The sequence below is a fragment of the Hemibagrus wyckioides genome, linkage group LG06, assembly GCF_019097595.1.
Source record: "Hemibagrus wyckioides isolate EC202008001 linkage group LG06, SWU_Hwy_1.0, whole genome shotgun sequence".
In the NCBI taxonomy this organism is placed as follows: Eukaryota; Metazoa; Chordata; class Actinopteri; order Siluriformes; family Bagridae; genus Hemibagrus; species Hemibagrus wyckioides.
The window spans coordinates 34,221,855-34,247,744 of record NC_080715.1 but is presented as its reverse complement, the minus strand read 5'-3'; the positions used below and the strand labels follow the sequence as shown (position 1 = coordinate 34,247,744).

Sequence of the window (25,890 nt, the reverse complement as noted above, 5' to 3'; positions counted from 1 at the left end):
GTTTCCCACACACACTGAATACTAAGCATTCTGTCCAGTTTATAACCGAGACGTTAAATCATTAGAGAGAAGAGAAAAATAAATTCTGCTGATAAACTTTTTCTTTTTTTTTTTCTTAACAGGAAGTGATAACAACCCCTTCACCTCTGTGCAAAAACTCCCAAGCAGGACTGAAAGTGGCTTTCGGTTTGCACCTAAAAGCCACAGGACGTTTTTTTTTCTGTGTCTCGGAAATGTGTGAAGAATAGTCGGGCATGTTGATCAAAACAGACTCTGGGAAATCACACCAGTACAGTTCTTGTTATCTGCAGCACTGTATGCTGGGAACTTCTGCTGGAAATCAGTGCGTGTATGCGTGCGTGCATGTTTGTCTGTGTGTGTATCAGCAGCAAAATATTTGCGTAAGCACGTGCGTTGCAAGAGAAAACTTAAAAGTGCTGATCAGACAATTGTCCTCCTTGCTTTTAGAGCAGGAAATGTTAACCGCCTCTTCATCCTTCCGTGAGAGCTCCCAACCTTCTACGCAGGACCGAACGTGAAATTCAGCTTCTAATTAATAACCGCAGTAAATACACTATATTGCCAAAAGTTTTGGGACGTCTGCCTTTACATGCACATGAATGTTATATGGAGTTGCCCCTCCCTTTGCAGCTATAACAGCTTCAACTCTTCTGGGAAGGCTTTCCACAAGGTTTAGGAGTGTGTTTATGGGAATTTTTGACCATTCCATTTTTGAGGTCAGACACTGATGTTGGACAAGAAGGCCTGGCTCACAGTCTCCGCTCTAATTCATCCCAAAGTTGTTCTGTGGGGTTGAGGTCAGGACTCGGGTCAGTCAAGTTCCTCCACACCAAACTCACTCATCCATGTCTTTATGGACCTTGCTTTGTGCACTGGTGTGCAGTCATGTTGGAACAGGAAGGGGTCATCCCCAAACTGTTCCCACAAAGAGCATGAAATTGTCCAAAATGTCTTGGTATGAAGCTGAAGCATTAAGAGTTCCTTTCACTGGAACTAAGGGGCCGAGTCCAACCCCTGAAAAACAACACCTGAACTCAATGATTTGGAGGGGTGTCGATGAAAATAAAATGCAGGTTCTGAGGTTCTGGTATGGAACGATCGAGACTGACCCCATGTTACCTCATGTCTGACTTTTGTCTGTTTCAGAGGTCAGGTCCGTGGAGGAGAGCGCCGAGTTAGTTGTAAATGCTTCAACTACCATCAACAACCTGTCCTTCTACCAATCAGAGAGCTCCGTCATCCGAGTCCAGCACAAACATGTCTCTGAATGTAAGGACAGAAAATCTACATGTTTAAAGTGTGTTACATTATCATACTCTCTCACTCTGTGTGTGTGTGTGTGTGTGTAGTGTTGCTCAGGCTGCTATTAAGCTCCAACATGGACGCAATGTTAGAGGCTACACGTGTGTTCGGGAATCTCTCTCAGATTGAAGAAGTGCAGCGGTTTATCATCAGAAACAAAGGTGTGTGTGTGTGTATGTGTGATAGCCATTTTCTGGAACAGGATTTCAAACTGAGTGGTCACGTGATGAAAATACATACGTGTGTGTGTTAGTACACAGGTTTGTTGTGGCTCTGCTCGACTCTAAGAACCCTGATGTGTGTTTCTCGGCTTGTGGAGTCCTCACGAACCTCTCCGTAGATCCCACCGGCAGAAGCGTGATAAACCAGGAAGGAGCCGTACACAAGTAACACGCTTGTCTCTCAGCTGGATTATTTTTGTGATTCCCTGCAGTTCCACTTTTCCGTTTTTATTTCATTCCTCTTTTTTCTTTTCGCTACAGGTTGATTGACTGCTTGCGGGATTTTGGGCCTCAGGACTGGTTTCTGGCTGCTCAGGTGTGTCAGACACTGTGGAACTGCACCGACGAAGCTGAGGGGAGAGAGGAGTTTGCACAAGAGCTGCTGGAGATACTGTGTCTTTATTCAGGTACAAACACACACACACACACACACACACACATACATACACACACCTCTGCCAGGAGGTTGTAGATGGATTGTTCCAAACATCCAAATCAACACAATTAGTTTTGTAGTGACTTCCTGTCTCTCCACACGTGGCCTCTGATTTAAACTCTGATTTTAAGTTAATATTACAGTGGAACCTCAGCATATGAATGCCCTCCATTACGAATTTTCACCTTAAGAAGTGAAATTTACATCGGCATACAAAGCATTTTTGGCATACAAATGTACCGAACCAAGCGCTGGCTAAGTTACACGTATGTCCGAGAGCCGTTCAAAACTTTTTTTTTCAGTCAGTGAAAGCTGCTTGGAAAGAATCAACCCACGATTCCAACGTCGCCTTCGGCATGCGTTCAAAAGCTAGGTGATTTTTCGGGTGCTTTTTTTGTTGACAGATTGGTGCTGTGGGCGGTCTGTTCTATTCTATTTTTAGCCCATGGTTGGTGGCACGACTTCCTGTGAGGACCCTTGATATGGAATGCTTGGCTTGGGTCAGTTCTTTGTAAGCAGCTCTACAGTTTACATATGCTTCGTATCGGTCATATTTTTAGGTGGCTGGAACGGATTATCTGCATTTACATTATTTCTTATGGGAAAATTCGTTTCAGTACCAATTTTTACCTTTAGAACGAATTAAATTCCTATGCCAAGGTTCCACTGTATTAAAATAAGATTTCCTCTAACCATTTGTTGAGGAAGTGGCAATAATTTGGAAAATGTGCATTCGAGAATATCTGGAGATTCAGTGAAGGCACATAGATAAACTACGTTGCCAAAAGTTTTGGGATGTCTGCCTTTACATGCACATGAATGTATTATGGAGTTGTCCCACCCTTTGCAGCTATAACAGCTTCAACTCTTCTGAGAAGGCTTTCCACAAGGTTTAGGAGTGTGTTTATGGGAATTTATGACCATTCCTCAAGAAGCACATTTGTGAGGTCAGGCACTGATGTTGGACGAGAAGGTCCTGGCTCACAGTCTCTGCTCTGTTCCTTCTATGGTTTTGGGTGTGTCCTTGTCCTGGGTTAACAGAATGTAAACCATCTCCTCCTGTCTTCTGTTTCCAGACCAGAAAGCTTTGCAGTGGCCCTCGAGTGACGATATAAAGGCGTACCAGGAGGCATGCTGGGAGCTGGAGTTTTTACCCGTTGCTGAGATGCTGAAGAAACGCATGAGGAGATACGCAAACCTCCCGGAAACCATCTGCGACACTTCCTGAAGAAATAATCCAGGGTATATATATATATATATTTAACAGGAAAAATGAAAATATTTAATAATAAAGATCCATGACCAGAGGAGTGATCTCAAAACTCTTTATTATTAAAGAGTGGACACAGGACAATTTATTTATTTATTTTTTTACAACAAAAATGATACAACATGGCACTGCTTCTCCGTCTCGTTTAACCTTCCTTTAAACAAACAAACACACATTACTGGTACCATCTGTGACCACAACAATGACCTTCAACAACAACAACCACCTCAGAGCTGTCCCTCAAGAGAAGGAGGAACTCAAACACAACAGAAACATTATTTATTATCAATCCAAATGAAAACGTTAGTACTTGACGCAAGAGAAAAGCGGAAAAATGTTACAAAAACAAGAATGATTTCCTCTCCTCCTCTGAGGACAAGTTCAGTGTGTGTGTGTTACTGCATAGCAGAATCCCATCCTCTACTAGCCATGTTGTGCATGGTGTGTGTTAACGTCTCCACGTATTTCGATAATAACGTAGCATTGCTATAAGTAAAAAATCTCAAACGTACATTCCATATCATTTTTTCTTGTTTTTTCTTTAGAGGTATTCAACAATAAAAAAAATACACTTCGCACGTGACACAGCTGGAGGTATTTCTCTCTGACGTCTCCATGCTCGTGTTTTCCATCGCTCAGATTGGTTATCAGAGAAAGAAAAGGAACAATTAAAATCCAGGTCATAGAAAGAGATTAAAATGTTTTATTTTTTTTTATTATAAAAGTGTCAGTAACTGACATCAGTCTCTGAAGATCGATTTAAAAAAAAAAAAGAAAACTCATTGCTTAGCATTCAAAAAAACAAAAACAAAGTACCATCCCTCTGTCTTTCTCAACACTCGTCTTTCTACACCCAGCTGATCCAGCCATCATCAGAATGCAGTACTTGATTGATTTTTTTTATGTTCTTTTTTTTTTTTTTTTTTTAAAGTAAACACCTTAAAACACACTCGACAATGAAGAAAAAAAAGCTGCTTAGTTATACTGCTTGAAGTTCTTGGAGAAAACTAAAATAAAATAAGCAGTGTCTACGTGATGACATTTTTTTTAAGGAACCGTGAGCTCTAAAGACGACCAAACGAGAAGATCCCTGCTCGCCAGAGAGAGCTCTCAGATACTTAAGGAGATACATAATGAGAGGTATTTTATTATTTATACTGACAATCATTTAACAAAAAAAAGCTATAGCTTTTTTTTCCGAGAGTTTAGATGACCATGTGGTGAAGGGAAGACAGGTTGAATGGGTTGGGGGGGGGGGGCCGTCAGGAAGCACGTCACGTCAACAGGAAGACTCGAAAATCGACGAAATCGGATGAAAGTGTATTTAGGAAATGGTCACTAACCCATTAAAACAAAAAATGGCTACATTACAGCTGAAGCATATCATGATATTTCAGAAACAAAGTGCTTTGATAATTTTTTAGGCCTGAAATACCAACAAAGGCTATGCTTTTCATACTAATATATATATATATATATATATATATACATACATACACAAACACACTATATTGCAAAAGTTTTGGGACACCCCTCCAACTCATTGAGTTCAGGTGTTGTATTTCAGGGGTTGGACTTGACTCCTTAGTTCCAGTGAAAGGAACTCTTAATGCTTCAGCTTCATACCAAGATATTTTGGACAATTTTCCCAACTTTGTGGGAACAGTTTGGGGATGACCCCTTCCTGTTCCAACATGACTGCACACCAGTACACAAAGCAAGCTCCATAAAGACATGGATGAGTGAGTTTGGTGTGGAGGAACTTGACTGGCCTGCACAGAGTCCAGAACACCTTTGGGATGAATTAGAGCGGAGACTTCAAGCCGGGCCTTCTCGTCCAACATCAGTGCCTGACCTCACAAATGTGCTTCTAGAGGAATGGTCAAAAAATTTCCCATAAACACACTCCTAAACCTTGTGGAAAGCCTTCTCAGAAGAGTTAAAGATCGATTATGTAAAGACAGATGTCCCAAAACTTTTGCCAACATAGTTTATATATATCTATCTATCTATATATATATATATATATATATATATATAGATAGATATATATAAATAAAGATAAAGATATATATATATATATATAGATATATATATATATAGATATAGATAGATATATATATATATATATATATATATATATATATATATAAAATACACACTGGTAAGTAGAGACAGAGTGGTAACTTACAGTAAACCAAAAACAAGGGCTCAGACAGCTGTTTACTTTTGAATCTCTCTCTCTATATATACCACACACACTTCTTTCTTTCTCACACACACACACAAACATTTCACTCCTCACTCCGTCTCACATCCCACACATTAGCTTATGATATCGGTAAAGGTTTGGGGTCTTTACAGAGGCTCGAGCCTCTCGGTTGAGAAAAGCAGCATGAAGGAGAAAATGAGCAACACCTCAGCTTTCCGGTGCTGCACGTAACCAGGCACACATTTATATATATATATATATATATATATATAATGTGCAGCTTCACTAATGCTTTTCTCTCCAGTCGCCTGCACTACGATAAAAAACAAACAGGAAAAAAACAAAAAAACAGTAAGAGTACAAAGGCGTGATAGTGCAGACTGCTTGCACCCATACTGGAGTTAACTGGTTCTCCTTTCATCTCAAAATAAAAAATAAAACAAAAGACATGAGGAGCATCTTCATCCAGATGCATTTCAATTTCAAACACTATGAGGAGGACTCGCCTCCAGAAGCTCAGAGCTGTCCTGTTACACGGCTTTGCGAACATGATGCCCTCCGCTGGTGGGTTTGGGCACTGCAGGCCAAGCACTTCAAACTTCTCTCCAGACTTTTTTTTTTTCCTTGCGTCTCATCCTCCACTTCTGGTCTTCCTTTAAGTTTTTTGTGTTTTTTTTCCCTGTTGTTTTTACTTTTATTTATTTATCGTGTCCCACGAAAGCAACAACAACAATGACAGTGAAATTACAAAGAGAAACGGTAATAGCACTTCATGTCATATAGCGAGTGATAGCTCTCAGAGCATAGAGCAGTTCTGCCTGCATGCGCGCTTCCATAAGAAGCAAATTTACATGGACCTAGAAGGAGACAGAAACGAGGATGTTTGTTAGAAACGGATGTAGGAGAAGATGAACAGCGTACCAGGTATAAACGTGTCACGCTTTACCTTCTCAGAGTGCTGAAACTGCCTCCAGAAACTCTCATACATCCTCTTGGTGGTCTTCTCCGGGCTGCACACCATGGTCTTGATGTAGACTTTAAAGCTGCGGTCCAGCAACTCATTGATCTCGCCGTAATCGTAATCATCATACCTGTGGACAGAGAAAATGTTAGTAAACATTATATATATATACATATTAAAAAAATATTAAAGAGAGTTCCTGACCCTAAGAAGTACACACCTGATCCCAAACATGCAGTGGATGTAGTTCCAGATGGCTCGGCGGAGCATGGAGGTATCTACACCCTGGTGCATGGCCATTGTGTTGTAGGTGAGATTGTACGCAATCTGGAATTTCTCGTCCAGCAGCTGGCCGACGTCCGGGTACAGCCGGTTCACCAAGGAGAAGCCGTGGTCCTCCCAGCTGTAGTCCTGACAACCACATGGAGCATGCTGATCAGTTCACCTTCCATCTCATTACACAAATACAGATGATAATCCGGCTGAACCGAGTGTTTGCAAGGTGACATTTTGTCCCTTGCTGATTTACCTGCACTCTGAAGGTGGGCACGTGTTCTCCTCTCCTGGAGAAGTCTTGGTAGCCGTAACTGGGGTCTTCGAAGTGCCTCGAGACGTCACGAGATGGAACGCACTCCTCGTCTTCTGTGGGGAAAAGCACAGTCATGAAACACAGGTCGTCCTTTTTTCAACAGAACTCGCCATATCATGAAGTTGTTTTCATACTAGAAGCTATAATACTTTAATAGCTGTAATAACCATGTAATAACGTCAGCGTCCATGTAGATGGACCATAATTTGAGAAGCAAATCCTTCCCCTACCTGTTGTGGCCACCAACATGCTCTCCGACTTCTCCCTCTCAAAGCGTGTGGCCATCTCCTCCTGACTGGCCTCCTCTTCATCGCGACACTCCTGCAGCTGCTTCATCCTCTCCATCAGCACTTCCACCTCGCCTGACTCATCCATATCCTTTACACACACACACACACAGGGATCCAAGTTTACACTCACACTGGGACAGAATTACTGTTATAGCAAGACGTGATCTTCTAGAGCTTACCTGCTGGTTTGCCACCATGTCCTCCAGAGCACCATTGCCGTTTGCAATGTCGCAGGCGCAGTAGCCGCTGAGTGAGGGAGGTCTGAAAGTGTGTCCTCCTTCGGTGTGAATGTCTGGCGTGATCCCACAGCCGAAGGTGAATGAAGCGAGAGAATGGTAGTGTGTGAGCAGCACGACGGCATGGATCAGCTCGGCTAAAGACCAACTGTGCTCCTCGGCCTTCAGTAGATTCTGTAATAAAATGGACGACGGTGATTGAACCTTACAATAGTGATACTAGGCATATCATAAAATACTTAAACAATAAACAGGCAATTATGTTATGTTTAGGATTAGCGCAGTCAAAAATGAGGTTATCAATATGATGGTTGACCTGCTTTACACAATACAGGATTGTTATAATCCTTTATATGACTGCGATTATAAACGCTGATACAATCAGCCTCAGTGCACTGAAGTTGCGTAATACCTCAATGTGCGTTTTTGTGAGCAACCACGGCCGGTGAGCCAGGATCTTGTTGAGTTCCCCCAGGGCTCGCAGCTTCTGCGGGGCTCCGTCTAGTCCATTCAGCCACTTGGGGTCACCCCCAACCTGCAGGAAATCATTCACGTGTAGATTGACCAAATATGAACACTGGTGTCTGGCAGCGGCCTGAAAGAGAACAAGAACATGTTCGGACATGTTTAACAGCTTTTTTTTATTCTTAGATCCATCAGGATGAAGAACTCCGTCTCTGCTCACCATTATGCCTATGTAGTGCCTGTAGTGGCGAGATAAGGGTCCGTCCATCTGAAGCAGGTAATGCTGCGTCCTCAGGAAGCAGTCCAGATACTGTGGATGGAAGCCCATCACCAGGCAGATGTTGTCGAACCGGCCGAGTGAAAAGGCCTCCTCGAATATGGACTGCGTTCTGGTGTCCACTTTGCTGACTTGAAGGATCTGGAAAACAAAAATGCAACGAAAATTGTTAGTGCTATGAGAACGATCTTGAGGAATTGACCGTTTCATGAATTCACTTTAAATCCAATGTGATGCCGGTGGAACGAATCTGACCTCTTTCTCTGGGATAAATCTGCTTGGTCCGTTTCCCAGTGGCCTGGGGATTCGCACTCCCATGTCCTGCACAAAAGAAAGAAAAGACGCATTAAGACATTTTGAGAACGAGGTCTAATATAATGAATAGGGGAACTTGTGCAAACACGCATGTGACAATCCTATCTTTCCTCAGGTCCAACCATCTACCAAGTAACCTCAATAAAAAAATGAGAACGAGAGAGAGAGAGAGAGAGAGAGGGAGGAAAGCACTTGACCAGTCCTGAATAACTGTCTATTATTAGGAGGAAAAAGAACTGGACATTTGTGAAGAAAAAAAAAATAACACCATACAGGATTAAAGGGATCTTTGTAGCCTCATAATAAATAACGATAATGGATAATTTTTTTCCTTTAATTGTTTTTACTGTCGGCTGCTTTTTTTTCCTCGCGACTGACTGACTGAATGAATGAGCTCATTTCACCTTTATGAAGTGTGCAAAAAACACGTTATAACACCTTCATGACATGTCTGGGACAAAGTCCTTGTTAAACAATTTGCAAATAGAGAAGAGGGGGGAAAAAGACTAGAAATTGACGCGAACTCGTAAACAAGGCAGTAGAGAGAGAGAGAGAGAGAGAGAGAGAGAAGACGAGAACAGAGCTGCACTGCAGAAGCCTGCAAGAGAAAAACAACTTCAATCTCAAGCCGTGGACAAAAAAATAGGAACCCTTTCCGATATGTCTTCTTACCTTTTTACTAAGCCGCTCGCATTGTGTGCAAATTTTAAACAAAGCTGTCACTGTTAGCGAAGTGTTTTTCACAGGCTCGTTATCTGCCGATGCGTGTCTCATTTTCTTTTAAATCTTTAAAATGATCCCTTCGTCTTTTAATTGTAGCTCCGTCTTTTTGTTCCTTGAGGCATTGGCTATTTTTTTTTATTTCCTTTCCTTTGTTGTTTAGTATGTTTTTTTTTTCCTTCTTATCGCCAGCCAGCTGTTTCGAGCTCCAGAGCAGAATTAGCCACTCTCCACTGTCCCTCACGAGCTAAATAAGAAGGCGGTGTTGGATTGACGCGGGGTTTAACCAATCGCATGACGAAAAACACATCCTGTCATCCAATCAGCGTGCGCAGGGCGGGGCTTGTCGTTGGGAAGGGAGAGAAGGTGAGAGAAAAATACGCGAGCTCACCAGTGAGGCTGACCAGTGATCAAAACCTCGTCAATCATTTAGTGCATGCCACAAAGATTAAGATCTCTTTCTATTTCGATACGTGCATTTTTTTCTAGCACAAGGCACTAGGGTTTATTTGTTAGCTTGTCACACTCCAAAAAAAAAAAAATCTATATATGTGTATTATTTGTACTAACAGTGCTTTAAAAATGTTTGGTTTCCTGAGGAAGAGTAAATAACAGTGCAATGCAAGGAGACATGATGTCATACCTGCAGCAGCAAAACACAGAAAAACAAGCCGAGATCAATTCTCGCCTTCCGCCTGGGAGATAAGGTGGATCGATGTTATAGGATTGGTTTCTGGAAAGAATTCACCTTCTTTGAATGCATTTATTGATATCCATCTATCAGCCTTTTTCTTTAACGGGGAGGGGAGAAAGATCCTGGATTCGTTCCGTCTTCCTCTGTTAAGCAGAATTCCTCTTATCTGGAAAACTTTGTGAATAAAGCTACTCAGAAAGATGATACCGACCATGGGATCTATGGCACTCAGACTAACATCTGTAACATCTGTAACATCCATCCATGCAGTTCATGAGCTTTCCACTTTTCCCATGAGGGCGTGTTGGGGGCGTCATTAATTAAAGGGGGAGGAAAAAAAAAACTAACCAGCAGGTTTAAAAAAGTGTGCAACCGTGATTGAGATGATATTCGAGGCACACAGTAACACACAGAGAGAGCAAGCTCCAGTGATGGAGAGTCTATTCAGCATGTTCATTGTGTCAGAGGGTTTTTCCCCCCCGCCACTCCGATCCGAGGGTAAGAGAGGGGTGTAAACACACCGGAGCCGGAGTCAGCACTCTTTGACGAGGGGGTGGAGGAGGGAAACAAACCTGGCTGAGCCCTATGGCTCAGCAAACAACTACACAAGATCCCAGTCAGCGTTTGCCTGAAATTGGTTGCGATATATCCCAGCCAAAACGTGTGTGTGTGTGTGTGTTTGGGGAGATAAAGTTGTATTGACAGAATTCAAATCTCCCTTTCAAATGCAAATAAAAAGCAAAAAAGGAATAGAACAGAATAGAAAGGCCACTGTTTTTTTTTTTGGTGATTGCGTTTAAGAAGATAGGTGTGAAGTCTCCCAGAATAATCACGTTCCTTCCCAATTTGTGCTTTGGGTCACATGAGTGAACCTTCGTTTAGATTCTCTCTCTCACACACACATGTCCAAGTTTTAGTACTCTTAGTAAGACTGTGTTTATTTTTTTTTTTTAACAGATCTAAAGGTATCGTATTTGCGTCTGCAGGCAGATACGGCGCAGCCCTGCACCTCTTGGCTGTGTTTTCTTTCTCATGCTGAACAAGCAGACACGCTTTACAAACCACAGGCTTTCGGATGTTCAACAAGTGGTAGAAAAAAAGTTACCCCAACCAGTTCCAACCTGACCTATCAGAGCGCCGGGGGAAGACGAGGTAGAAAAAAGAAAAAAACAGAAAAGCCACAATGACATAAGCCTAGCAACAGGAGTCAGCCAATCAGGAGGCAGAACAACAGTCACAGGGTCCAATCTCTGGTTTTCGCCTCTCACTCCCCCGGTCTAAGTTCCTCTCACAGGGAAAAAAAAAAAAAAAAAGTCAAACTCCAATCTGGAGCTGTGTGCACAGACTCCATGAAGGAGTGCTAGAGCTTTTTATGAGCAAACGTTTCTGCTGCTTATTGTGTTTGAGGTCATCAGAAGTGCTGCTGAACTTTAGACTGTGTGGTGTGATAATCTACTGGGTATGAGAGAGAGAGAGAATTGAGGAAGAGAGAAAAAGGCCTTGTAGTGAAATATGTAAAGTCTTCAGTACGCTATGAAAATGTAAAAATAAAAAGAAGAAATGGTTGTGTGTGTGTGAGAGTCACTCTTACTCTTCAAAATCTTCAAAAAAAAGTTAAAAATACATAATCGCTTCTTCTTCTTCTCTCTCTCTCTCTCTCTGCCCCCCCCACCCCCTCTTTAACTGTCGGTCTCTCTCACATTTTCTTTCTCTCTCGTTCTGTTCTCTCTTTCATAATGTCTCTCACTGGCTCTGTATCATGTTTTTCTGAGAATTTTTCTCTCTCCTAGTGTCTGTCTCTCTCATGTTCTTTGTCTGAGACTCTCTCTCACTCTCTGAGTCTCTCTCTCATTGGCTCTGTATCATGTTGTTTTTCTAAGACTCTATCTCTCTGTCTCTGAGTCGGTCTCTCTCACATTCTCTGTGTCTCTGTCTCATTAATCTCTCTCTCTCTCTAACTGTTGTTCGGTCTCTCTCACATTCTGTGTCTCTCTCTAATAAGGTCTCTCTCTCTGTCAGTCTCTCTCACATTCTCAGTGTCTCTCTCTCTCATAATCTCTCTCTGTCTCGGAGTCTCGCTTCCACTGTCTGTCTCTCTTACACTCATTCTGTCTCTCTTGTTCTCTCTCTCTCTCTCTCTCTCTCACACACACACACACACACACACACAATCCCTGTCTGTCTCATAAGATCTCACTGACCGTCCCATCTCTCCTCTCTGAAACAATAAGTCTGAGGTCTGTGTTAATAATCTCAATCTTCATAACAATCACTGGTCCAGTGAAGAAGGTTCAGCTTCTGCTTCTGGTCCACTTCACTCACCAGATTTTACTCTGTAGCAGATCCACTTATCCCCAGAACAGCACTCAGATACTCAGCAACTCTTTCTAGTATTTTTTTTTGTAACTTGTCCTCCCTCTCCTCCCTTCCTCACTTTCCTCTCCTTCCTCGCTTTCATTCCCTCCACCCACCTTTTCCAGTGTTACTTGGCTACAGCGCTCGAGTTCTGACAACTGGGGCAGATCGAAGCCTTGCATCTGTCTTCCTGAGAGGTGCGGTCTACTAACACACACACACACACACACACACACACACAGGAAACAACATTCCCAAGACTAAAGAACATGCTAGCACACATCGTTACAACTGCAGGAAAGTTTACACATTAAACCTGCAAGTTTTGCGTAATTACTGGGATTTTCGTCTTGTTGTTTTGGTAAAAACTAAAAGAAAAAAAGATTCTCATGCTCACTCTAACTGTATGTCCCTGTATTTACGAGTCAGAAAGTGGGAATTATGACGTCAGGTGCGTTTCAGCCTCATTAGTCTGAGTGAGATGGAGTTTCTGCCACTAAAGTAGTTTTAACTATGAACTCAACGTAAATACTACTCATAATTACGACTTTTCGGTGATGTTCATGTGCGTTCGACCCCAAACTCAGAGCTCAAAGTAAATCCTACTCGTAATTACGACTTTTCGGTGATGTTCATGTGCATTTGACCCCCAACTCGGAGCTCAAAGTAAATCCTACTCGTAATTACGACTTTTCTGTGACATTCACATGCGTTTGACCCCCAACTCAGAGCTCAAAGTAAATCCAACTCGTAATCACGACTTTTCGGTGACATTCATGTGCGTTTGACCCCCAACTCGGAGCTCAAAGTAAATCCTACTTGTAATTACGACTTTTCTTCATCTCAGGTAGAAACCTCTTCCCAGTTTTAGAGGCTGGCTGTATGAACACCAGCAGTAAAGGTGGAGGCCTGCTGAACGCTCTGCTGTCTGAGGAAGCCAGAGTTCCCGTGGATGTTATTTTAAAAGGCAGAACTCACAGCTGTTGCAATACAGGCAGAGCGCGCACACACACACACACACACACACACACACACACACAATACAGCATCCAGTAATATGGGGGAAAGCGAAGAAAAGTCAACGCCTTCCTCTGCTATCTTTAGTGTTCACAAAAGCTCCGGATAACTAATCACCGTCCCAGTGCTGAAACCCTGACAGCATGGGATTATTCAATGTACACAATGGACACACACACACACACACACAGACTGTGTAAAGATCTGTCTAATGAGAATATCCTCTTTAATGTGAATGTGGAATATTATAAATAAAGGATAAAGGATGGGGATTAGTACTAGGTTTAGATTAGGATTAATCTCATTCCAAAGCAAACAAAAAAAGGAACAAAGAGGTATTAAACCTCAGAAGATGTAAGCATTTGGATTGAAGTTGTTTTTTTTTTTATAATTGTTGTGGCCAAAAAATTAATTTTAAAGCGTGTTTTTTTTTTCATCTAAATTTGTGATGTAACTTGAGGTTGACTTGATGACATCACAAGTGCAGGATTCTTCTTTTAAACTCCTCCCACTGAGACACGCCTGTAACGGCCTTCTATAAGAGCTGTACTCATGTCCACACACGTGAAGGAAGAGGCTGAAGGCGTATTGATGACGTCACACACACGACGTGTCACAGAACATATCTGCAGAAAATCTGCATCGTTTTGAAAAATTTCGAAAAATCTCCTCAGAATTTGTCCTCAGAGTTTGTTTGATTTTACGTAAATGTCTGTGATCACACACAAATCACAAAATCCTGCTGAACATCAGATCCACATCTTGGCAACTGGCCAGAAACTTTAGAACAAATTTAGAAAATTCTCAAATTTAAAAGAAAAAAAAATCAGCTCTGTTTTTAGGGGGAAAAAAGGAATTAGAAATGTTTTTTAAATTTGAGAATTTTCACATTTCACAAACAGAGCTATTTGTTTATTTGAGATCTTTAAAAAAAACAATTCTAAAAACATCTGTTTTTGTTAATTTGGGAATTTTAAAAATATTTCTAAAAATAGAGCTATTTTTAATTTGAGAATTTTCTAAATTTGTTTTAAAAACAGAGCTGTTATTTTTTTAAATTTGGGATTTTTTTTCCATTTTTTAAAAAAAAAAACAGCTGTTTTTTTTGAGGATTTTAAAAAATGAGAATTTTCAAAATTTGTTCTAAAAACAGAGCTGTTTTTTTTTTAATTTGTTTTTTTTTTTTTTAAATTGCCAACTTATACATTTAGTGGTCTCTGTCTACGTGTGTGTTTGTGTGTGTGTGTGTGAGATCATCAGAAATCTGATATTCTGAGATTTTTCAATATTTTTCAAAATGTGTTTCGTGTCGTCATCATAAATGACAATCCTCCATCTGGGCTGACAGACAACTAATCTCCAGCTAAGTGAATATCTCCTTCTTTATTCCTTATCAGTCTGCTCGCTCGTCTCTTTACGACGCTGCAGATACGAGGAGCTGTAACCTGCTGAGCTCAGCAGATCTGCACCGTGGCTCCGAACTCGACACACCGAGCGGCGTTAATTACGCTCCGTTCCTCTGACCTTTAGATACCGATCCAGCAGGTCAACAACCCTCCGCTCTGTTCATTTTCAACAACAAGGTCATAATGACGGATATCTCATGACCGGTCTGATTCATCCAGAAACCGCTTTATTCCTGAAGTATTAACAGAGATGTCGGCTAATTGTATTTCTCTTCATGTACGATAGCTAGCTAGCAAAACCAGGCTGTGTGAGAATACGGCTGTGTGAAAACCAGGCTGTGTGAGAAATAATCATTTAACCATCATCAAGCCCACAATCCGTAGCACTTCCTCTTTACTTCATCTTTATTTCGCTCTTTATTAGTAGATCAAACAGATGAGACATCAGATATTTATCCAGCAACACTGTGTAGATATTTGGACATTCTGAAGAGTCTCACTGAGCCATGTTTTGTAGAGGGTAAATTCATTGGAAGATGATTTGGACCCAGGTATCAATCTCAATTATATACATTTATATATATGTGTATGTATATATATATATGTATGTATATATATATATATAATTAAACACTGCTGGACAAACACATACTCCGACATGCTGATGTTTATTATTAATGGTATGAATTGGAAAGAAATAGTAAACAACATTTCCGAGAAAACGTCTCCGATTATATTTCTGTTTCTTGGGTAAACTCGTCTTTTATTTATTACAGACCGTGTGTTTAAAATATATCCCTCTGTTTGAGTAAGGACAGGAATAAATAAAAAAAGACGCATACATTTATACCACTTGTGTGTCGCAGAGAAACTGACCCTCGCTGCGGTGCCTGTGCTTCAGGGTCCGAATCTCCTCGCCGCAGTGTTTGTCCAGCAGTTAATTAATAACCGAGTCATAAAATGGAAGCGAGAGAGAGAGAGGGAGAGGGAGAGGGAGATAGAGAGAGAGATAGAGAGAGAAAGGGAGAGGGATATAGAGAAGGAGGGAGATAGAGAGAGAGAGAGAGAGATGGAGATAGAGAGAGGGAGATGGAGATGGAGATGGAGAGGGAGAGGGGGACAGAGAGAAAGGGAGATAGAGGGAGTTAGAGAGGGAGACAGAGAGAGGGAGATGGAGAGAGAGGGAGATAGAGAGGGAGACAGAGAGAGGGAGACAGAGAAATAGAGAGAGGGAGAGAGAGAGAGAGAGAGAGAGAGAGAGAGAGGGAGACAGAGAGAAATAAAGAGAGAGAGAGAGAGAGAGAGAGGGAGATAGAGAGAGAGAGAAGAAAAGAGAAGGAAAAGAAAAGATGCACTCTATACCATAGTTGTTTTTTTTTAACTATATCATATATTTATATCATTTCTTCTTCTCTAGAAGCACATGTAGAAGTTGATCTTTGAAAAAAACTTTATTCTACGCTCTCGCTTTTTATTCCTGTTCTTCTGCCTCATTGGTCATCTGTGAGGTTGTTTAGTGATTCGAAGGTCACTCTTGCACGAGAAAAGAGACGAGATATCGAAACTAGAAAAAAAGAGACTTGACTATTATTATTATTATTGACAGACTGCTAAAAAGTCATAATGACTTTCAGTGTCTTAGGTCGCGTCCCAAATCGCACGCTTGCACGCTATTCTGGAAAGTTGGACAATCAAAGTGGAAAAGGGGCGGGGCTAACAGGCATCGATTCTGGATGAGAAAAAAATTTCAAGATGGCCGTCGACGCGCCGGTGGACGATCGGTCATACAAATTAGCCCAAGTTGTGTGATTTTGACCATTTAAAAAAATATCGAGCTATCTAGCATCATTCACCATCACCATGGGAAACTACTGGGTTTTCTGTGTGTGTTTAAAGAGTTCGGGAGGGTCATTTACAGCTTAAACAATAAAAAAAAGCAATCCGTGTATCACAGATTTTCATTATAAACGGGGGATTACTGTATCATTAAATTTTAATCCTTTACATTCCTCGAAAAACCTCAAACATCTCCCATCCAGCTAGCACCTGTAATCGAATTAGCATACAATTCTTTTAGTTTAGCGTCCGTTCTGGCCTTCTACACAACGCTACATGCTGGAGTTAGCACTATAGCTATCTGTGTACGCTGGATTAGCGTAAAGCATACAGTGAACAAATACAGTAAAGACTGCAGTGTGAAGTGAACTTAAGCTCCTCCTCAGGAGGCGTGTCCTTCCGCTCTTTAAAAAAAGAGGAAAAAAAACCCCACAAACACAATCTACGTTTGCTAACATCAGTCTTTGCTAATGCTAGGCTAGGCTCTGGATTTCTGCTAAAGTGTGTCTGATCCCCGAATCCTGCTTTCTCACAAAAATATAACACTCCATGATTTCTGTCTTACATAACACTGGTATGAATGAGTTTACAAACAAACAAATAAAATGTCAAGAAAAAGCGAAAGATGCTTGGGTGGATTGCCTGTCCTGTTGAGGGGGAGAGAGAGAGAGAGAGAAAGACAGAGAGAGAGAGAGAGAGATGGAGACAAACAGAGGGAGAGGGAGAGAGACGGAGACAAACAGAGGGAGAGAGAGACAGAGAGAGAGAAAGACAGAGAGAGGGAAAATCGGACATCACGTGTTCAACAAGAACTTTTCAGCAACAACACTGCTTCTTCTTCTTCTTCTTTTTCTTCTTTAAAGCTCTAGTTCCAGTCTCTGCCCTGCTGTGAGAGCCAATATATATGTTTATAAAGATATAAAGGACTCACAGTGATTGTGAAACACTGACCACAGCACTGACCCCAAACTGGGGCAGGAAGACAGTCCAATTCTCCTCTCAGGGGTTTTTAGAGCAAAACAAAATAAAAGCCTCTGTCACTGTCCAGGATTTAATACATAACCTCCACATGTCACTCTTTACTTTACTGCTGTCAACTGCTGGGACGAGATTACAGGGAAAAGAAAAGAAAAGAAAAGAAAAGAAGGATAGTCACTAATCATTGGAGAAGTTAACTGAAGGTTAGAGTTATTTATAAAACAAAATGAGGAAGCATGTTAGATATCTCTCTCTCTCTCTCTCTCTCTCTCTCTCATCCATCCTTGTCAGTGCAAAAAAAAAAAAAGACGTGTAGAGAAACAGGTTGCGCAGGCTTCCGAATTGAATAACATGTTACAAAACAGTCAAGGGGAAAAAAAAAAAATCATAATAATGCCTTTAACAGAGACGACAGAAGAGCGCAAGGTGGATGAAGAGAAAAATATCAGGTATATAATCAGACCATCAGATATTCACGTCTGTGAGAAGTGAAATGATTTAAATAAAGATGTTTAATCACTTTTGATGATAAACAAGTTCTCTCTCTCTCTCACACACACACACACACACACACACACCTATGGGTAGCTACACCTATGGATGGATGGACGGATGGATAGACAGAGCGATGTTCCAGCCTTGAGGTTAAAGGTAAAACGCAGGCCACCGCATGGTCCTAATGCCTGCTGGATATCTGGACCTGAGCTCCGAGTGTGTTGTATAACCTTTGTTTTACAGGTCAAGGTCTCGTTCGGACTAAAGCTGAGAGTCTCCTGTGGGACGAGGAGAGGAAACACTCAGACAATGAAGCCCCTGAACTCTCTCACACACACACACACACACAACCTGTCCAGTTACAATGAACCACACACTGACCACCAGATGAAAACACAGTAGAAGGCGGTGATCCAGGCCCAGACAACTGGAGCGACAGATGGTCATGTTCCGTTCAGCCTGGTCTCTCTGTTTCTGGAGGTTCACGTTTAAACCGTGCTACACGTCGCCCCACCCCCCGCTCAGCTACAGCGGCTCTGAGGCTCAGCAACTTCCCCTGTGAGATTATTTATTTATTTATTCCTGTAAAGTCAGCTCTGAGAAACAACCAATGAGAAATCAGAATCTATCTGGATCTCTTCAGATTGTATTTATGAGCTGAACACGTATGAACGCCAGCGCAAAGTTGTAATTACGAGTTTCCGAGTTGGAGGCGTGTCAGCTGGAAAGCGTCTGTGTTTTTTTGTTTTTTTTAAAGTAAATTCCGAATGTTTACTCGCCTCAGAAGGCTTTTATTTTATTTACAACAAAACAAGCAAAACAAACAATTATGCTTTGTACAATTACGAGCTCATATCTAATAACGTTTACAGCAGCTACAGAATTGGATTAAAAACATTAAATAAAAGCTAATAAACACACCTGATGCACATATGCTTTATTTTTTATACGTATATTTAAAAAACCTTAAGAGGACCTTCATCTCACAGTGACTGAAACACACCTGATGTCGTAATTACGACTTCTCAAATACCCATACCTTCCCAGTAGCACTCGATCTGTGCAGCAGATCCTTGAATCTGATTACTAGTCAATGAGGGCACAGTAAATAAAATTAACCATCAAGTTTGTTGTTAAAAACACAAAACATACTTTTTCACACACTACGACTCTGCAGAACAGACCTTTATATACATTTTTTTCACTTTTGTTGTCACACATGATGGACAGCTCAATTATTTTCATGCGAAGGCAGGATCCGGCGATCTGACATCGTGTAGCCCCGTGCTCATCTTGGCTCAGGGTTGGAATTTTATTAAATCACTACTGCAGGATTGAGGAAGAAGATGGAGAAGCTTCCTCAGATCCACCGAGCTCATATCTGATCTAATAAAGACTAAAGACATGCGGCTCTCAAAAAACTGGACGGCTCTGAGGCTTGGAGGAGTGTGTTATTAGCAGAAAAAGAGAGCACTGACCCACTGAACAGGAGCAGAGAGAAAAAGCAAAGACAGTTTCATTTCCTGTTGACAAGCTGAAGGCTTCAGATTGTTACAGTAGAGAATTTGTTCTGAACTCCAGGGAGGGTGTTGTACCTCACTATACACACACACACAAGGGGGTGTTATACCTCACTATACACACACACAGAAATGGGGGGGTTAACCTTACTACACACTCACAAATATGGGGGGGGTTTATACCTGATACACACACATATACACACACACAAATTGTGTGTGGGTGGGTTAAGCCTCATACCTCACACACACACACACACACAAATAAATAGAGGGTTTATACCTCATACCTCACACACACAAATACAGGGGGTTAATATTTTACACACAAATGGGAGGGTTATACTTCTCACACACACACACACCGTCATTTCAATTTCAGGATCTCTGGAAATGACCACCATTAGTACACACCATTAGTAGTCCCTCTGATTCCCACCTTTAGTGAACACAGGAAGTGTGTGTCCTTTCATTATCATTTTTTTTCCTCTTTAGACTATAATAATGAAAAAGTTACACTCTGTTCCTCAGAGCTGTTCTCCTTCTTTCTAAGAAAATGGGATGGTGCGCAGCCTTGAGGGGAAACTGGATACACACTTCAACATCACTAACACATACTTATGGAAGTGTGTGTGTGTGTGTGTTTTATTTACTACACAATGCAATCACAGACAGACAAGAACAGAAACCCAGTGCCTGGCGCATAACACTGTAAGTTAGACCCTGGAGGTGTGTATCTATCCACACACACACACACACACACACACACACACACACACAGCCCCATTCTTCTTCCTTTCCCTTTCTCTCAGTCCCTGGAGCTGTGTAAAAAAAAACCTGATATATGGCGGTACAGCTGACAGCCACACACACACACACAATCTCTTTCATTGCCACAGAAATACAACCTTATTTTCTTTACAAGAATTTCTCCAAAATATGCTGTACTACAGTATATATCCTACACACACACACACACACACACACACACACACATCTAGCACAAACATAATACACAGAATACTACACAATTATTCATTGTAAACTTGCAGCAGTTTCTCCATCATGTGCTTAAAAAGGAAATTAGTTGAAAGATTATTTCATGCTTTTAGCATGCTTTTAACTGACCGTTGCTCTGTCAAGTAATTAATCTCAAATCCCTCTTCCGGTCGTGTGTGTGTGTGTGTGTGTGTGAGAGAGAGAGAGAAAGTGTGAGAGTGTGTGTGTGTGGAACACGAGTACAGATCTCACAGAAAAGTTGTTACATTACACGAGTCTTCACTGAGACGAGCAAAAAAAGAAATTACAAAAGAAACAATGTTTGCAGAAAAATAAAGCAAATTTTTTTCGAAACAATAATCACAAAAAAATCTTTTTATGCTGTTTTGTATTCAAAGCTAAGCAAAACAACAATAACAACCACAAATGTTGCAGCAAAATCAAGCATTTTTTCTCACCACAGCAATCACCAAAAAAGACTAAAAAAATTCTCTTAGGATATTTTTTAATCTAGGCTAATCAAAACAAAAAAATTTAAAGAAAAAAAGAAAAAGAAAAAAAAAGAAAGCAAATTTTGCAGGAAAATCGAACAATTTTTTTGCCCACAACAATCACAAAAAGGACTTTTTCAGGCGAAGTCTTTTTAGGCTACTTTTTAAATTATAGGCTAAGCAAAACAAGAATTTTTTGAACAAGAAGAAATTTTGGAGCAAAATAAAGCTTTTTTGCCACAACAATCACTAGAAGAGACTAAAAAATCTTTTAGTCTATTTTTTATTCTGGGTTAAGCAAAACAACAACAAAAAAACCCCCAAAAAAAAACAAAACAAAAAATTTTGCATGAAAATAAAGCTATTTTTTTCACCACAGCAATCTTTTAAGACTATTTTTTTATTCTAGGCTAATATTTATTTATTTTAAACATTTGCATATATTTATACTCATTTCAAGCTTTATTTGCAGATTTAATTTATTTTCAAAATGATTTCTTATTATTTCTTATTGCATATTTTTGTGCAAATAATGTGCGAGTCAAACTGCTTCCTGGAAACGTCGAAATCTCGTTCTGATATGCGTGTGTGTGTGTTTACGTTTTTTTAATCATGACTAAAAAAATGAAAAGATTTCAAGGTTCAAGTGATGTCATCGGCAAGCTTTCCTCGATAAGCGAACAGCGCTGGTACATCTGCTGCAGGATTTACTTTTCACACAAAGTGAAAACTGCAAACACACACACAGTCAGATGGTGAGCCGAATGACATCATCATGTGTGTGTTTTGTTCACAGGGGGTCCTAAGAAGCAAAAAGCAGATCCTTGAGACACTCTGGAGGAAGGAAGAGGTGGAGATGGAGCTGCAGCATCAGGACAGGAAGTCCAGAGGGAAAAGCAACACACACATACACAGCAGCTGGTATCAGGACATCAACATGCCAGTTGACCGGTTTGGGGCTCGGGTGACACCCCAACACCCAGGACAGAGCGTCCTGTCCTTGTCCTTTCCCATTCTCACACCCTCCCTGAGACTAATACACGCCATGTCAAGCTAAACAAACATCTCCACAGCGCAAATCCACGACATCACACACCAGGCAGGAAGCAGTGAGACTCCATGGAGAGGAGATGGTTTACATTAGCAGAGGTCAGGTAGGTCCAGAATGTACTCCAGGTATGGAGGTAAAAATCCTCACACACTTGTGTGGAGTCATTCTTATGTTCCCAGGTTCCTATGTTCTTAGATAGTATGTTCCTAGGTCCTAATGTTCCCAGATTGTTTGTTCCCAGGTCCTAATGTTCAGAGGTTCCTATGTTCTCATGTCCTAATGTTCCCAGATTGTATGTTCCCAGGTCCTTCATTCCCAATTCCTTTTATGTTCCCAGATCCTTACTATGTTCCCAGCTTTCTATATTCCCATGTTCCAATGTTCCCAGGTCCTTATTATGTTCCCAGGTTCCAATGTACCCAGGTTCCAATATTCCCAGGTTCTAATATTCCCAGATCCTTATGTTCCCAGGTTCCAATGTACCCAGGTTCTAATATTCCCAGGTTCTAATATTCCCAGATCCCTACTATGTTCCCAGGTTTTTATATTCCCAGGTTCCAATGTTCCCAGATCTTTATGTATCCAAGTCCAAATGTTCCCAGGTCCTTTGTTCCCAGATCCTATATTCCCAGGTCCCTATGTTCTGAGCTTCTAATGTTCCCAGGTCCAATATTCCCAAGTCCCAATGTTCCCAGGATCCTATGTTCTGAGCTTCAAATGTCCCCAGGTCCAAATGTTCCCAGTTTCCTATGTTACCATGTTCCCAGGTTCTAATGTTCTCAGGTTCCAATGTTCCCAGGTTCTAGCGTTCCCAAGTGCTTATTTTCCCTATTTTCAATATTCTGCTAACACACACCAACCAAACTTTTTGATTTTATGTTCTCAGGACTCATTTTGAGAGTTAGATTCAAAAACACACTAGACTAGTTGTCACCTGAGGAAGCTACAAACTTTCATGACTCCAGTCATTTGTTTAGTTCCATCAAGTCTAGGTCTATTGTAGTGAGAACCGTACAGCAGTTCTGAGGAACAGAAAAACCCTTTTAAAGAGTTCCCACAGTAACCATCTCATATTAAGATGAACACAGAGCTGGGAACATGTTCTTCAGGTTCCTCTTATGAACTTTATGAGAAGCTTTTTATGTTTCCAGGTCCCAATGTTCCCAGAAGAATGCTTTATAATGAGTTTATTCTGTGGAATGTGAATATGGGGAACGTAGGACCTGGAGAACTCAGATCTGCTCTAGAGTTGGTCAGTAACGGGTCTAAGATGATGGATATGGCGCTACAAAGACACGTTTTTCAATAGCTTCTAGACCACTTGGTTTAAACACAAGCACTTCAACGAAGGACAGAAAATTTGGACTGGAAAAGAAAATAGAACAACAGGTCTAGTCTTCCTCGTTACTCATCTACATGCCAGAAATATCCTTTAAATGTTCTTCAAACAGGAGGAAGCTAATCAGTTTAATCTCCTGGTTCTGATGGTAATTTCATAGAAATCCTACAAACTACTTGAGATATCACTCAATGGACGGACGGACGAACACAAGGTCATATTTATCTGTTTAATTTTGACTGCAGTGCATTTATAATACCCAAAGCGGAAATCATAGAACAGCATTTTATCCAGAATCAGATTTTTTCCGTGGTGTCACACAGCAGCAGTGGAGTCAAAGCTGCTCTGAGGAACGTTTCTGTTTTTATACAAACTCCATCACAGACATGTAACTCTCACACAACCTTGTGAACTGAGCCGAGGTTCGAGAGTTGATTAAAATTCAAACACCATGTTAACTGTGCAGAGAGAGAGAGAGAGAGAGTGAGAGAGAAGTTGGGGGGAATCAAAAGAGAGAGAGAGAGAGAGAAGGAGAGAGAGAGAGAGAGAAAGAGAGAAAGTGAGGGGGAAATCGATAGAGAGAGAGGGAGAGAGACAAAGAGAGAGAGAGAGAGAAATAGAGACAGAGAAGTGGGGGGATGAAGAGAGAGGGAGAGAGAGAGGAAAATCAAGGAGGGGGGGGTCGAGATCGAGAGAGAGAAGTGGGGGGTATCGAGAGCGAGAGAGAGAGAGAGAGAAGAAAATCAAGAGGGGGGGGGTCGAAAGAGAGAGGGGGGGTCGAAAGAGAGAGAGGGGGAAAAAGTGGGGAGAGAGGGGGGAAAAGTGGGGGGAGGGGTGATCGAGAGAGAGAGAGAGAGAGAGAGAGAGAGAGAGAGGGAGAGGGAGAGAGAAAGAGACAGACAGGTAGTGCTATTGTGGAGAGTGAGAGAAGACAGGAACAGGATTGGTGTTATTTTGATGGACGAGAGCGACGGACCGATGGTTACGTGTGTAATGTCCGAAAAGCCTGAAGGACGCCGTGTCTCTTCCAAATCGGTCACTAACGCATCAGTCATCTTAGCAACAGGACAGTTTCCAAATACACACTCTGTCTCCTGCTGGGTTCGATCTGCTAAACACAATGTTCAGCTCATTCCACAGCAGCCGAAAATGTACATACTGTGTGTGTGTGTGCTGGAGCAAATGCAGAAGCAAAGATAAGAATTATGTCATACTTCTACCAGCCTGAGGTGCTCATAAAGATAATGAGCCTGGGTGTGTGTGTGTGTGTGTGTGTGTGAGATGTAAAGCATGTAAGCAGAAACATATCAGATATTAATTCGTCCCCCACAACACAGAAGAGCAGTTATTATTTCAATTTTCCTTGAAAAGCACCTCCACCCTTTCTTCAGGCCAGGCTTCCAGTTGCAAACTTTCCTGATGTTTTTGTGTGTGTGTGTGTGTGTGTGCTTCTTCGAACACAGCGCCCATTTCTTCGAAAGCATTGTAATAAAAACTAGCTCAGCCTCCGAGGGAACTCTTAACCAAACATTAAATCAGGAGCAAGTCAGCTCAACACACATACACACACTGATGATCTATATCAGAGAGAGAGAGAGAAAGAGAGGGAGAGAGAAGAAGAAAAGGAATTGGAGAAGTTATTGCTCTCGTCTTTTCTGGACTCTGCAGCTGTGTCACTGTCCAGACAACAATTTATAGCCTACATCATGCAAAATGTCTCACCTTGGTGTCAGAGGACAAAAAATAGCCCTGAAGAGAGACAGGCAAACACACACACACCCACATCCCCATACACATACACACAAACACGGTGGTTATAAAAGGCAACATGGGGGACGAGAAGGGGGTGTGTGTGTGATGTGTGTAAGGGTCACATGACAAAAACGAAGCTATCAGCTCTGTGCCATAGGCAGGGGCCTGCGGGTTATGCAACTCCACACACACACACACACACACACCTTTGCTCTTCTCTGCTATTTCTACATACATTCTGAATCCTTTTGCAGAGAAAATTTTCCTCCTTGTGCTCATATTTCTCAGATATTTTGTGACGTGTCTTTAAGAAGCTCGTAACATTGTTTAACAGCGTTCAAATCCATCGTAAAAAAACTTCACGACCAAACTGCTGCCCCTCGAGCTATCGGTCACTGAGAAGTGTGGTTCTGAATCGCGGTGTAAATCTTCTCGGCACACGTTCACTGTATTGGACACGTGTGAGAGAATGTAGATTGTTTAAGTCTGTGTAAATAAAAAATCCCTTTGTGTTGAAATGGGTCTTAGTAACATTGTAACACTGTAAAGTCGTAGCACCGTAACACTATAACATTGTAACGTTGCAAAATCGTGACACTGTGATATTATAATAATGTGAGATTGTAACATTGTGACGTTGTT

The 25,890-nt window shown here is 41.4% G+C and overlaps 2 protein-coding genes across 8 annotated transcripts in view; one reads left to right on the top strand and one right to left on the bottom strand.

Annotated features, from left to right (window-relative positions):
* Nucleotides 1-11,484, top strand: part of armc2 (armadillo repeat containing 2) — a 32,757-nt gene extending 21,273 nt beyond the window's left edge. For 4 of the 5 annotated variants that reach the window (XM_058392098.1, XM_058392100.1, XM_058392096.1 and 1 more), the window contains exons 14-18: nucleotides 1,168-1,290; nucleotides 1,371-1,484; nucleotides 1,577-1,709; nucleotides 1,806-1,951; nucleotides 3,057-3,783. In XM_058392098.1, the coding sequence (XP_058248081.1) occupies nucleotides 1,168-1,290; nucleotides 1,371-1,484; nucleotides 1,577-1,709; nucleotides 1,806-1,951; nucleotides 3,057-3,208 (668 nt within the window). In that variant the 3' untranslated portion in view covers nucleotides 3,209-3,783. Of the gene's footprint in view, nucleotides 1-1,167; nucleotides 1,291-1,370; nucleotides 1,485-1,576; nucleotides 1,710-1,805; nucleotides 1,952-3,056; nucleotides 3,784-10,966 lie in introns of those variants that run through there. The other variant, XM_058392099.1, reaches the window with a different exon arrangement.
* Nucleotides 3,931-25,890, bottom strand: part of sesn1 (sestrin 1) — a 52,407-nt gene continuing 30,447 nt past the window's right edge. Inside the window, exons 1-10 of one of the 3 annotated variants that reach the window (XM_058392104.1) lie at nucleotides 9,268-9,536; nucleotides 8,536-8,601; nucleotides 8,224-8,421; nucleotides 7,951-8,133; nucleotides 7,482-7,712; nucleotides 7,243-7,390; nucleotides 6,953-7,065; nucleotides 6,644-6,834; nucleotides 6,409-6,553; nucleotides 3,931-6,319 (exon numbers count right to left, since the gene is read on the bottom strand). In XM_058392104.1, coding sequence (XP_058248087.1) covers nucleotides 6,233-6,319; nucleotides 6,409-6,553; nucleotides 6,644-6,834; nucleotides 6,953-7,065; nucleotides 7,243-7,390; nucleotides 7,482-7,712; nucleotides 7,951-8,133; nucleotides 8,224-8,421; nucleotides 8,536-8,601; nucleotides 9,268-9,369 — 1,464 coding nt within the window. In that variant the 5' untranslated portion in view covers nucleotides 9,370-9,536 and the 3' untranslated portion in view covers nucleotides 3,931-6,232. Of the gene's footprint in view, nucleotides 6,320-6,408; nucleotides 6,554-6,643; nucleotides 6,835-6,952; nucleotides 7,066-7,242; nucleotides 7,391-7,481; nucleotides 7,713-7,950; nucleotides 8,134-8,223; nucleotides 8,422-8,535; nucleotides 8,602-9,267; nucleotides 9,537-25,890 lie in introns of those variants that run through there. The other 2 variants (XM_058392103.1, XM_058392101.1) reach the window with 2 other exon arrangements.